The sequence below is a fragment of the Medicago truncatula genome, chromosome 8 (assembly GCF_003473485.1).
Source record: "Medicago truncatula cultivar Jemalong A17 chromosome 8, MtrunA17r5.0-ANR, whole genome shotgun sequence".
Lineage (NCBI taxonomy): Eukaryota > Viridiplantae > Streptophyta > Magnoliopsida > Fabales > Fabaceae > Medicago > Medicago truncatula.
The window spans coordinates 36182348-36196831 of record NC_053049.1 but is presented as its reverse complement, the minus strand read 5'-3'; the positions used below and the strand labels follow the sequence as shown (position 1 = coordinate 36196831).

General features: G+C 35.2%; 2 protein-coding genes across 2 annotated transcripts; one reads left to right on the top strand and one right to left on the bottom strand.

Moving 5' to 3' along the window:
• The first annotated feature begins 321 nt into the window (after positions 1-321).
• Positions 322-4058, top strand: LOC25501669 (uncharacterized). Its single transcript, XM_013590998.3, has one exon. The coding sequence runs from the start codon at positions 800-802 to the stop codon at positions 3605-3607; it is 2808 nt and encodes a 935-aa protein (XP_013446452.1). The 5' UTR covers positions 322-799; the 3' UTR covers positions 3608-4058.
• A 1387-nt stretch (positions 4059-5445) lies between these two features.
• On the bottom strand, positions 5446-10971 carry LOC25501668 (dipeptidyl aminopeptidase BI). Its single transcript, XM_013590997.3, has 11 exons — positions 10500-10971; positions 9759-9937; positions 9448-9670; positions 8990-9131; positions 8711-8911; positions 8376-8507; positions 8138-8266; positions 7221-7633; positions 6821-7037; positions 6531-6721; positions 5446-6112 (listed from the first exon to the last, which is right to left on the bottom strand). The coding sequence occupies exons 1-11, from the start codon at positions 10853-10855 to the stop codon at positions 5935-5937; spliced, it is 2361 nt and encodes a 786-aa protein (XP_013446451.1). The 5' UTR covers positions 10856-10971; the 3' UTR covers positions 5446-5934.
• Positions 10972-14484: the final 3513 nt, after the last annotated feature.

Genomic DNA, 14484 nt, shown 5'->3' with positions numbered 1-14484 from the left:
TTTGGACTTTGGAAGTTAGACTTTGTGGTTGGCCAAGTTGGGCATCAATAACAATAACAACAGCTTTTACAATCCATCTCATTATTTGACTTTTACTAATATGACTTCACCTTATGGGTCCCACTTAAAAACATGAACTCTTAAATAATAAATACACAAATTAAAATTTAATTTAATTATTATTAATAACACAAAAAACAAATTTGATTTTTTGTGTGTGAGTCAATGGCCCAAAAATATTTTATTGAAATTTTTCTCCTTTATTTTGAAATTTAAGATGAAAATGGTACAGTAGCAGTGTGTGTTGGTTTGACACTTTAATATTTTTCTGATAGTAAACGAGAATTTGATGTTGTGGGACGCGTTGCTTTAATTATGTTTCAACCAAACTAGAGAGAGAGAGAGAGAGAGAAACATTTCTAGAGAGAGAAAACTATTAGGGTTCTTTCATTTCATTCTTCTTCAAATTCAATTCCTCTGTTTTTCTTTTTTCTTCTTCAAGGTTTTTGGAAGTTGAAAATTTTGGGATCTGGGTTCTTAGGTTTGAAGGGTTTCACCTTTTGACTTTCTCAATTTTCAATTTCTGAGAAATTGAAATTGAATACAGAAAACACATTTTTTTTTGTTATTTTATGAACTAGGTTGTTGAGAAAATCAAGAAATTTGTGCTTTTTATGAAGCTGAATTTGTTGGAGATTGATGGGTGAAACTCTATTGGTTTTGTTATATGGAGTGTTACCATAAAGCTTGATTCTTGGTTAAAGTTATACAAGATTTTGAAGTATTGAAGGAAGCTACAATGCATCTTTCACTATGGAAGCCCATTTCTCACTGTGCTTCATTGATCATGGATAAGAAGGGTAGGAGGAAAGGCGAATCCGCTGCTGATATAAAAAGAAACCCATCTATGCTCCGGAAGCTGCAAGAAAACAAGCTGAGGGAAGCTCTTGAAGAAGCTTCAGAAGATGGATCACTCTCCAAGTCACGGGATATGGAACCTGATACTGCTGGGAATCAGGATGAGGGTCTGGGAAGATCTAGATCGCTGGCAAGGTTGCACGCGCAGAGAGATTTTCTTCGCGCCACAGCACTTGCAGCCGAGCGGATATTTGAGTCTGAGGATGAAATTCTCAGTCTCGAAGAAGCATTTTCCAAGTTTCTCACTATGTATCCGAAATACGTGTCCTCCGAGAAAGTTGATCAGTTGAGGTCTGATGAATATTCTCATTTGCCGCCTAAGGTATGCCTTGATTATTGTGGATTTGGACTGTTCTCTTTTGTTCAGACTCTTCATTATTGGGAGTCATGTACATTTAGCTTGTCTGAGATAACTGCGAATTTGAGTAATCATGCTCTTTATGGTGGTGCCGAGAAAGGAACTGTTGAGCATGATATAAAGAGTAGAATTATGGACTATCTGAATATTCCTGAGAATGAATATGGTCTTGTTTTTACTGTTAGTAGAGGATCTGCTTTTAAATTGCTCGCTGAATCGTACCCTTTCCAAACGAACAAAAAACTGTTGACCATGTTCGACCACGACAGCCAATCTGTTAATTGGATGGCTCAGTGTGCTAGGAACAAAGGTGCTAAAGTTCACAGTGCATGGTTTAAATGGCCAACTCTCAAACTCTGCTCAACTGATTTGAGAAAACAGATTTCAAATAAGAAGAAGAGGAAGAAAGATTCAGCTACTGGTCTTTTTGTGTTCCCGGTTCAGTCTAGAGTAACTGGGGCTAAGTATTCGTACCAGTGGATGGCCTTGGCACAGCAGAACAACTGGCATGTCTTGCTTGATGCTGGGTCTTTGGGCCCCAAGGACATGGATTCGCTTGGCTTATCACTTTTCAGGCCAGATTTCATAATCACATCGTTTTACAGAGTATTTGGGTATGATCCCACAGGCTTTGGTTGTCTGCTGATCAAGAAATCGGTGATGGCAAGCCTTCAAAATCAGTCTGGGAGTACCGGGTCAGGAATGGTAAAGATTACCCCCGAGTTTCCAGTGTATTTGAGTGACTCTGTAGATGGTTTGGACAGGTTGGCTGGGACTGAAGACGATGAATTTGATGGGGTTGGTGATAAGACATTTGAACCTCGCCATCAGGGATCACAGTTGCCTGCCTTCTCGGGTGCATACACATCTGCGCAAGTCAGAGATGTATTTGAGACTGAAATGGATCATGACAGTTCTGAAAGAGATGGAACTAGCACTATATTTGAAGAGACCGAGAGTATATCTGTTGGAGAAGTGATAAAGAGTCCGGTCTTCAGCGAGGATGAGTCGTCTGACAACTCATTTTGGATAGATCTGGGTCAGAGTCCAATAGGGTCAGACTATGCAGGTCAATCAAATAAACAAAAGATAGCTTCTCCCCTGCCACCTTTCTGGTTCAGTGGGAAGAAGAACCAGAAGCAACCTTCTCCAAAACCATCTTCCAAGATGTATGGCAGTCCAATGTACGATGACAGAGAGGCAAACCTAGGTTCTCATGATGAACGGCATGTGCTGTCATTTGATGCTGCTGTCCTAATGTCACAAGAACTAGATCGTGTCAAAGAGGTCCCTGAAGAAGAGCAAGTTGAGGAAGTTAATCATTATCCAATAAATGGAAATGCGCAAGATCGTCCGCATGTCAGTGAGATAATGGAAGAACCTGGAACCAGTGAAGCTGTTCAGAATGGATCTGTTGCCCTAAGAGAATCTTGGCTTAATAATTCAACTTCTCTTTCTAGGCATCATAGCTTGGAAAATGGTTCTACCTCTGAAATTAAAGAGAGTGCTATAAGACGGGAAACTGAAGGTGAATTTAGGTTGTTGGGTCGGAGAGAAGGGAATCGATACGGTGGTGGTAGGTTGTTTGGCTTGGAAGATGATGAACACACTAGCAGAGGAAGAAGAGTGTCGTTTAGCATGGAAGACAATCGTAAAGAGCACCTAAGAGAGACCTTGGAGACAGGTGACATATCTGCAACTAGCTTAGATGATGAAGAGGTCAGTAGTGACGGAGAATATGGTGATGGACAGGATTGGGGCAGGAGGGAACCTGAGATAGTATGTCGAAATATTGATCATGTTGATATGCTTGGTCTCAATAAAACTACGCTTAGACTTCGGTTTTTGATAAACTGGCTTGTTACTTCACTACTGCAACTGAAGTTATCAGTTTCTGATGGGGATGAAAAAGTAAACCTTGTTCACATCTATGGCCCAAAAATAAAATATGAAAGAGGTGCAGCTGTGGCTTTCAACCTCAGGGACAGAAGTAGGGGGCTAATCAATCCTGAGATTGTTCAAAAGCTGGCTGAAAAAGAAGGAATCTCTCTTGGCATTGGTATTCTTAGTCATATACAGATTTATGATAGCTCAAGACAGCAGCGTGGCGCATTGAACCTTCAAGACACAACTCTTTGCAAGCCAATGGAGAATGGCCGGCGTGATGGAAAAGGTAGCTTTGTAAGGCTTGAAGTTGTCACTGCTTCACTTGGATTTCTGACAAATTTTGAGGATGTATATAAATTGTGGGCATTTGTGGCAAAATTTCTTAACCCGGCATTTATCGGAGAAGACAGTCTTCCTACTGTTCAAGAAGGCTCTGAGACATGAGATGGTAGAGTCGGCTGAGACTTTATTCAATTTTTGGAAACCGAAGATGAGTTGTTACTGAAAAGGGCCAAAAGCTGTCGGACCAATGGAATTGGTGATCATTTGAACAATGCTGCTAGATAAACAGATATACTTATCTTTGCATCAAAGCCAGACAAACAAGATCAACGGATGGATTTGTTAATTAATTTATGTTTCTTGTTGCTTACAATGATTATTTTCTTTGTTATCTATATTTTTTTTTGAGCTGCCTGTAATGTTGGCTTTAGAGAGTTGTTCATATTGGGATGCCATGATGTACTTTGAAGCAAAGATTGAATCAGGTAGATTTTCTACTGATAAATATTTTGCCTCTGTTACATACTAAAGGATTACCAACTTTTGTAAAAAGGTAGTGTTCATTTTCATGCTATAGTTTATGATACTATTCAGTGGGTGCTTTCTCTGTTGACTTAGTTTGTATTCATAAATATTAGTGAAACTTAGAATTTGAGAACTTGACCTGTTTTGTCTCTCTTGTTACCCAATTAGATTAGATACTAGTCAATTACACATTTTAATTAAATAAAGAGTAAATTATCAACAATAATTTTATAATATAGAAATAAATATATTTTTTTACTAAAACATTAAAATATATTACCATACTACTTCAGACTATAGAACTGCTTGAAAGGGCAGTGTGTAGAGTAGTGTGATACCAAATTGGCACCTTAACCAATGCTGAGCATTTTATTGAAATGAATGATTATATTTTTCTTATAAAGGGTAACAATCATTGTTTGGCATCAGCCACTTAGTTGTGTTCCATAAAGGAACTGTTGGGTGGGATTTTTTAATGGTGCTTTTCCATCCACAGCAGTTGACAAATCACTAAACTCTGCTTTGTTATTGGAAAGAAACAAAATGTTGGATTGGTGTGAATTGGACATGTACTTAAACGCCAACTTGTGGGACGTGATGAAAAGGAAGGCAACGAGAATGTATCTTATGATTTGTGTGGCAAGAAATGGATGAAAGAAATAGTTTCTTTAATGATAAAGGGAAAGTAGATGGAGAGAAATACATGCATATTAGTACTACAGACTGTTGTTGTTTGTTTGTTGGGGTTTTGTTGCTACCAGAGTCATGAGGGGCCACTCCCTATTTTTGGTTTTGTTATCTAAAGTTTATGGCTTTTGTCGTTATAATGAAGAGTTATAATAAGGGAAATGTTATTTGGATAGTTTTTGCAACAACTTTTAAGTGGTTAACACGGTTTAAAATAGATGATTAATTACTTCAATGGATAAACTAATAGTTAGATAGTTTAACTGAGTCGAATTAAGGTTAAAAGAGTTAGAATTCTTGATTTCCAACTCGAACAAAGGAGTAAATACTAATTTAAACTAACATTTATCATAAATCAAAATCAGTTAAAAGTATTCATTAACAACCAATGTAACTTTAACAACTTCAAATTTAAATTTATACTTGGTAAACCATTATTTTCAATTGCTAAACTAAAAAATATGGTCAAACACATTTAAATTCATAATTAATTAAGTTAAATTAATGATTAATGGATTTCAACACTTGAAATATTTATTTACTAACCATCTAATGATTGTAACTAACCACCATTTGAAATACAATTAGATTGTTGTCACAAAAGTAATCTTTTTTTTTTTTGAAGGAAAAAAGTTATCTAACTTTTGTTGTTCAAATAACGCAATTGTATGCTAAATGGTACTTGATATGTATAGAAAGTCGTTACTTGATGATTTATTTATGAGATAATTCGAGGGCATTTGTTACGTCACTTGAAAAGTGGTATATAGTTTGAAAATAATAAGAGATATGCAATTACAATTTGGTATTTTATTATGAAACAAATACATGATTTGGAGATCATGTAATGTATGTGGGGGGGAAAACAACCATCGTGCTAAACGACTCATAATCAACAAAATACATCATAAGCTACACATGTATATCATAACCCACAAGGCAGTGACATTTACATATGATGAACCTCAAATTCTTATAGAAGAAATCAACCAAGATCCGATCTGTGCATGATAAACCAGCAAGGGCAATTTGAACCAATCTTGTTGGTTGTTTTAGCACGGTGCCCATTTAGGGAGATCATCCATGACCCAAGTAGGCTGGAGTGCTACAAGGGTACAAGTACAACCGATTGGAGAAGAATATCGGATAGCGAGCATTTCCCATGCGGAGCACTCGAATGGATCTTGTTTCATCCAGAAGTCGAATCTAAATTTTTACATCAGATTGCCATAGGGAAACATCTCAGAAGTCACAAATGCCAGCTAAATTTCACATACCTAGGATTCCACCGTCTTAATGAGAAATGCAGCCTCTAATGCTGATTCCTTGGACTGCAAATAACGGTTTTCCTCTACTATATCTGTGGTCAAATTCAGCAATATTGGCCGTTTTGGGTCATAAATTGAAAGATCACGAACTCGTGCCACCCATTTTGCTGCTTCCCACACCCCAAATCTGAGTCACGAAAAGCAAAAAATCAAAAACAAAGGTCCATCCGTAAAGTATGACCTGTTAATCTAATTTTCGCCGAATCTCGTAAAGACAACAAATGTACAGATAACAATCTTTGAAAGGCAGCTTTGAATACACTTGGATGGCGGACATCATAACAGACGGGAGGAGAGGGAAATGTGATTTTCACTTAATCCACACATATTCAGCCTCTACTCTTTCTTTAACGACTGCCAAAAATGTCTTAATATTTCTTTATGGTGCATGTATTTGTTAGCATGTCAAGAGGCTTAAGAGTATACATTCTATGAAATAAAAGGCTTATAGAGGGAATCTAATCTCAGGAAATGCCTAAATTCAGTCTCAAGATATTGTTTTTCGAATAATCTAAAACTTAAAATGGCAAAACATCAAAACTTACCGTGTAGTGAAAGATGAGGATACTAATACAGCTGGATAAAGAACATCCTTTTGAACGTTGTCATATGGAGAATACCCTTGAATTGCGAGAAAATCATTGATGTCTCCAGGGTAGCCAAACTCTTCATAATCATCTGCTACAAGTGGTAAGATGGGATGCAAAAGAGTGTTGGTTGCATCTAAAAAAGGAACCTGCAGCAAAAACCATACAGAAGAAGGAGATCTGAGTAAACACATTCAAACAGAGCCTGAGAAATGAAATCTCAAAAGCAGGCACGAGGTCTGGGAAACCTTTAAGACTGCAGCACGAAATAAGTCTGGAGAACGATTAATAGCTGCAGCAACCAAAAGCCCTCCAGCACTATATCCCCAAGCGGCCAATTTGTTTTCATTTACAATATCTTTTTCTATGATGAACTTGGCACAGGAGATATAGTCATTGATTGAATTATTTTTCTTTGTTCGTCTCCCATCATGATGCCATTTCTTGCCATAACCACCACCACCCCTGAATCAGGACACCCAAAAATATTGTAGATAAGAGATCAAACTTTAGAAAGTTACAAATTTATTTGGAAAGTGTGTTGCAACTTAGAAACAAATAAGAAATTATATACATAAATACAACAAAGAAAAAATATCCATAGGAATGTGCATCGAGTACATGGACACCAAATACTGTGAAGCCTACCTAACATCTGCATAAGCTATGACCCAACCACGGTCCAGAAGGCTTTTAAATTCACTGCGCCACCGTTTGTCGAGTAGCTCACCATAAGCTCCATGCCCATGCAATATTCCAGGTTTTTCATCTTTTTGCTTATTGTCACGTGCAAAAACAACAGTCAATGGAATGAGAACCCCATCAAATGAAGGTACGGCATATTGTTCACAGGCATAAAACTCAGACAGATCATTCCATAAGTGGTCATCTTCCAAATCGGCATTCACAGGATTGGAATATTTTGCATCTGAGGATTCAAAGCTTACGCTTGAAGAATTTGTACCATATAATATGCGTGTTCTGTCATGAAGCATATTTTGCTGTTGAATGATGTTCCACTTACAGGTTGCTAGGTCATAATCAACCACAGCATCAGGCATCTGCAATAAAGTTATGGTGAACTTACTGGGATTTGATGATGGGATATTTCGTCACATTGAGACTGAATAGAAAATTAACTGTCAAAGACCAAATGTTTGAAAGGAAGCATCATATACACATGTCTATGCATATACATACGTAACAATTAACACATTACAGATTGTTATAAAGCAAGAACCACTTAAAAAGGAGGAAAGTAGTCAGGCAGAGGAAGCTTGGAAAACCCAAAAAAGTATGTCAGGAATGGGCAAAACTCATAATTTAGTATTTTTTGGAGATGTGTTAAAAAAAAAAGTATTTTTTGGAGACTCAACTAATATGGAGCTAATGATAAAGAAAATTGCCTCTATATCTAAATGTTCACCAAAGTTCTATTTTGAAATTCATCTTGCAACATCATTCTTGAGCTAAAATCAAACAAATACTCAAAACCAAATTTATCTTAAAACATTCTTTCATTTTCATATTCTCAAGAGAAAAAGAAGCAGCAACCATTCACATACCACAGGAGATGATATTATAAAGCGCATGACTGATGAGAAAAAGTCATAATTTGGCCCAGGTGAAATTTGGCAAACATGTTTTGGAAGAGACAAGTACTGCAGGTCAAGCTTCCTCAATTTAACTGCCCCCTGTCAGAAGAATGAGGTGGACTTAGCAATATTTCAATTAGATGATAAATCACAATTACATCATGAACTTGGCTGTAAGAGCATATTATAGCAAATTCTCTTCGATTACCTTCTCGAAAGGCAATGGCAGTCCAACTGAACAAAGTTGAAAATTTCGATTTTCCCTCACAATTAGCGCTAAGTATTTATCACTAAAATCAACATCTTCAATAACTAAATCTGGGTCATCAACAATTACCTCCTGCAGTTTATGAGGCGTAATATAACATGTAAGGTCAAGTTGACTGTCCTAGGCAAGTGAACCAAAAAAACACGAAAACAAGTAATTGTAATATCAACATATCTCTCACTTTCTCAAGTAAATGCCTGCTTTGCATTCATGCAAAAGAGTAATAATAAAACTAAAACAAGACAACTGTAGAAAAATGTAATATTCCAAACTACCTCCCATTTTCTTGGATTTGAATGAGTGTCCTCTGGACTACACAGAAGATAATGATGATCAACCGATTGTCCACCTTTGGGAGCATCTGTAAATAAATAAAGATAACCTCGGTGATGTTCAATTACGCAGTGAGCTATAGCATCACACTCCCAAACAAGTTTCAAGCCAGACAATGGATCAGCTGCATTAATTAGAAAGACCTAAAAAATGGTTAAAATTATTGTACAATATATGAAGGATCTTAACTTGACGGAATTTGCACAATATACATCTTTTACCTTTGATGATGTGGGTGATAGTGTATTCACTGTCAAAAATTTGAAGTCTTTTGTGTGCCTTAAACTAATGTAAACATTTTCATCTGATTCTTCCAACAGCAAAACATCTTCATCAGTTGAGCCAATAAGACTGAAATAGATCCTGCAAAACATGTGGTAGGATGAGATAAAGAAAAATTACCTGGATTCAAAAGCTAATAATCATTAACAACAACAACTAAGGGAAACTTGGAGTAAAATGAAATGGAATGGAGTAATATTAAATTCCACTGTTTGAATTATTCAAAATAGAATGAAATATAATGAAGCTTTATGGAATGCATTCCATTTGAATCCATGACATTCAATACACCACTTTATTCCCCTTTCAATTATGAAGTATTGGACGGAACGAGTCTTTTTACCATTTCATCGTAAAAATCTCTAAACAACAGAATACTCTAATTCCTTCCACTCACCGGTATGGCCTCATTTTCTCATCTGTTACAACATAAAGCAATGCCTGGCCATCTTTAGCCCATGCTAAATTTGAAACTCGATTTGCCTGAGGCTTACTGCACAAGGAACCCGAATTCAAATTTCTCACAGATAACTTGAAGTAGCCATTGTCTTTATCATACATAGTATATGCGAGAAACTGATGATTTGGCGAAATCTCAGAAAGTTCCTCATACGAATAACCTACAAAATGTTCAGATAAAACAACTTTCAGTATTCCCCTAACAACTCCATCTAATCAAGTAAAAATTGCATTCTATAAATGCAGTACCTCCAAATCTCTCTGCCTCTTGATTATAATCAACCAGCTTTTGCTCGATTGTCTTCCCTGTTCTAAAATCAAATCCCGCAGGAGGATACTTATGCGATATGAAATCATCATTCAAGCTAGCTAATCTTCTGCAAAGCACAGGATAAGGTTTTCCTTCTTCAACACGGCGATAATACAACCTAAACAAACATAAAAACCACAATCACAAAATGAACAAAATCCTAACAAGTTCTACAAAACACAACGGCCATATTGGATAACAGTAATTTTATTGAAAATCAAGGTTAATCACGTTAAAATTCAGTAGATGGTCAATAAGTTGTGACACCAAATATGACCCTATTTGGATAAACAACTTATTTTGCAGCTTACACAAAAAGCACTTATGAATAAAGTATTTTCTATAACACAAGATAAAATAAAGTCAAACTATTTTGTACAATCTATAAGCTATTTTCATAAGCTATCTGGGAGAGCTTATAAAAATAAGCTGAAAACAGCTTATGAACAAGTCACCTACGAAGCACCATCACAAACACAAACATCGAACACCTCACATACAAGTCTACACCAGTAGTAATTTGAGAAGATGACATTATCGAATGTAATCAGAAGTGTGGCATGTCACAAACTATTCTGATAAGTTCATATTACTGCATTATCCACTTAAAAAGTTATCAAACTTTGTTATCAATATACAAATAACAATTCTAAATAAGAAGAAGAAGAAGAAGAACAAACCAAGGTCCCCAACGAAGAGGAAAAGTAGAAAGTTCATTCGGTATTCTCGAGGCCATTTCAAAATGAAGCTTATTAACAATGCGTTCTGAATCAGACATTACAGCTTCAGTGTACTTCTCTTCTTGCTCCATGTAAACGTCCATGTGCCGCATCGCTACTTTGTCGTTGAGGCTTGACATCCAGCTGTAAGGATCCTCCCATGTTACTCCATGGAAGGAGAAATTTTGAGGCTTCTTTGGTGCTTTTGGAGGGGTTGGCGTTGGTGACGGTGGTGGCTTCTTCGCCGCCTTGTAGTGGCGGAGGAGATGGTGGTTGTTGCGGCGGGTGACGGCGGGGAAACGGAATACAAGGTGCATCACTGTGTGGTGGTTGTTGGGATTTAGTGGGTGTGTTTAGAGAAGGGTTTTAGATTTAAGGGAAATACATCATTTTTAAATAAATTCAACCAAATAAGCATCCAACTTAATCAAATTCATTAAATAACCAATATAACTAAAAAAAAAAAAAAAAAAAATATCGTAACATGTGCATGTGTATCTAAGACAAAGAGAATCCCCATGTTAGCTAAAACGGAATGGTTCGTTGCACTCGTCACTTTTGAATTAGGGATGACTGAGATTATTGTCTACCCCATATTAGACTCGTGACCTTCAGTTAGGCAACATGAATTTTAAGGTGGTTCCAAGCTAAAATTTATTTTAATGTAAAACTACAATCTAGAATAATTTGTGATTCTTGAATTGATTTTTAAACTCAAATTTATTGTTTTTTATTTTGCTATTGACATAGTGGTAAACACATATTCAAATAAACGCACACATGAGGAGGATGAGTGTGGTGACCTGAGTTCGAACTCCAAATTCCGTATAAAATATATTTAGATAAAACCACTAGATTGTAACAACTGAGATGACTCAAATATATTGTTCAATTCACTCTACATGGATGTGAGCAAACGTAATTTTAGCAATAACCAATTTATTCAAATCAAATTCTTCATTGTGATTGTGAAATCAAACACACACTTAAGGATTATTTACTATATTTGTATGTGAATCCTTAAATTATGTGTTCATGAATCATGATGACTTTGTGCTTATGAATTGTTTGCTTGTGAATTGTGTTAACATGCATTGCACTATATGTGTATTATAAACTGTGTTGAGTCCATGTAAAGGTCTAGTTACTAAGTCCTTAATTCTCCATTGACAGGAGACTTTAACAAGCATTGGCTTGAGTCCAACGAGGGGAGAAAGTCAATGTTAGGATCTTTGATCTCGACTGTCCATTGAAGAGTAATGTGAGTTGTGAATTATTACTAGACTCATTTCAATGTGAATGTGCCTCTAACTAACATTGTGTCTTTTTGCGTGTATGTCTTAATATATGATAACCTGTACTGACTTGATAGCATGCTTTTTATGTCTTACACCTCAATTCTTGTTACATGCTTAAATGTCTATATGCTTTCATACGTTAAAATGTTCCTAAATGTTTTTCACATGCTTTCTACTTGTCTCGTATTCTAATTATTCAAGTGTCAACATGAATCAATATGTTCCTAACATTCCATCTTAGGAGTAGATGAAACACGTCATTATGCACCAACATGCCTTTAACGATCTCATTTCATAAACCTCTCACATCATCTTCATGCAAGATAACACAAGTATATAAAATATGTCAATTCATCAATTCAGTTCAATACATCTTAATATAACAAGATAGAATTGACGGTTTTAAGACTACAACAACATAAGCACAACTAGGAGTTTAAATTAAGGGTGGCCAAAATTAAAAATATCATAGAACGAGTGAGTAATCCCTATCCCCCCATCACTCATAATAGTATAGTAGAAAAAAAAAAAAAAAAAAAAAAAGTGACAAATAAAATTGCCTAAAGGTTGAAGAATAGTACTACGTACAACGAAAAACTACAAAAGATATGCACATGGAGAAACAGGAGTGCTGACCTTCCCAATTAAACAGTTTTTCTCTCCATGCATGTGCTTTTAATTGAACATTTTTTAAAATTAATAGATAGTAATAGTTGTAAATCTATGTTACGAAGAACATTCCAAAAGCCAAAGAATAAGAAGCTAGCGTTGCTACTTGAACTTGGGTCCATTGATAGTGTTCTGAGTTTGTTGGATAGAATGAGGCTATACAAATACTAAATGAAATTCAGAATGTGAAGGTGGACTATGACCATCACATTGGGCGACCCCCTCTCAGTATATATTACAGTCTAGAGATTAAATATAACAAAGTTTTTTTTTTTTTTTTTAAAAGAAATAGAACATAGTTGTTATTAAGTCATCTAAGAAAAATCGACAATTAGTTAAGGGAAAAAATAATCATTGAAATAAACTTAAATCCCATATGAAAAAGATATAATTCTTGATAAGAGTTTATAAAGAGTGACATCCTCACTTTATAAACCGGTTTTATAAGGATAGGTGAGACTGGTATTAAAATCTAATATGGTATCAGAACTCATCGATTATATTATCTCACCAAGCTATAATACGACACTCTTTACCTAACAAACAAGAAATCTAATATATTGGAGATATAAAAGTTTGTTATGAGTTTTATAAAAAAAATTAATATGGAATTAGCAAACTTGATTTATTTTATCTTTTTCTGATTCTTGATGATGATTGAAATTTTAATCAAGAATCTAATTCAATCCCCAACAAAAGAAAATCACACACTTTTATGAGGCAACAATTTATCAGTTGGCAATGCAAGGTACAAGTGGAGGTTTCAGAGATTGTCACAAACCAAGGAATTTTCATCCAAGAAGTCTTGCAACATGCAAAGGCTTTAGACTTAATGGTTTCTCATAGTTTGATCATTAGGTTTGAGTTTAAAAAATATAATTTTCAGTTGAATTGGATTTTCGGTTGGTGCAAGTTAAAAAAAAAAAAAAAAAAGAAGAAGAAGAAGGGGGTTGGTGAATGGTAATGAACAGATGACAACAATGTCTTCTTCTGTGGATATGTTGTAAATGGCATTTGTGAGGAATATGTGTATAACGTTCTACATTTTATCTATTGTTTGTAGTTCACTTTTTTTTTGTTAAGTTGTTCGGTAACTAGAATTATATTGTCTTAAAGTGAATCAATAACTTATCCGTTGTATATAAAATATAATGTCCATATAAACCGACTTAAATTCACGGGATAATTTGTGGTTCATTTTTATTCAAGAGTTTATTTATTTAAGTTCTTGTTGTACTCTTCGGTTCACATGACCTATCCTAACACCAAATATTGGTGATTTTCCGGGAACACAAGATGCCGACATTATGAAGTTTGCAAATTTTATATAAAAACCGATCAGTTGTTTTCACACAAACAAAAATACAAGGTAGATTGAAGATTACGGTAGTTGATTATTGTTGATCTGTTTGAATGTACTTGTTCCTCTATTTAAAAGCCATTTTCAAAATTGGTGTATCATTTTGGATTGGTTGAAACATAACAATAATTAAATGTAGAAGTAACTTTCAAACTGTCTTGATCAAAGATTCGTTTTTTAATTTTCTAATCTTTTAGCTTTAGGGCTGCGGGGTATATATTCTTTCTAATATAGTAATATATCTTACAATAGCTTAGATTGAAGTATTTGATTGAATTTGAAACTTAAAGCAATACCTTTGGCTTGGAGCCAAAAACAAAAGCAAAATCCACGAGAAAATGGGCTTTTTCATTTGCCAAAAAAATTAATTAAAATTTTATAAAATAGTCATGAAACAAATGATATATATCAAATAATCAATTGCCTAAAAAACAACCTTCACAAAAAGACTAGAAGTAAGATTAATTAGTTCCAATTCCAATACAGTGCTAGCAGGTTGTGTGACTATGTTTTATAATCTGATTGCATTTTCGATTTCAAAGACATTGGGGGTTTGGTAACTTTGTAGTAGCATTGCTCACATTTTTAAATACATTTTTAACATATTTTCTTCTATTAA

Excerpts from the sequence above, each read along its gene's own strand:
- LOC25501669 (XM_013590998.3), top strand. The coding sequence starts at position 800 with ATGCATCTTTCACTATGGAAGCCCATTTCTCACTGTGCTTCATTGATC.
- LOC25501668 (XM_013590997.3), bottom strand. The coding sequence starts at position 10,855 with ATGCACCTTGTATTCCGTTTCCCCGCCGTCACCCGCCGCAACAACCAC. Across the intron at positions 8,508-8,710 it reads CAAATCCAAGAAAATGGGAG|GAGGTAATTGTTGATGACCC; the intron begins GTAGTTTGGAAT and ends CATAAACTGCAG. Across the intron at positions 6,722-6,820 it reads TTCGTGCTGCAGTCTTAAAG|GTTCCTTTTTTAGATGCAAC; the intron begins GTTTCCCAGACC and ends TTTTTGCTGCAG.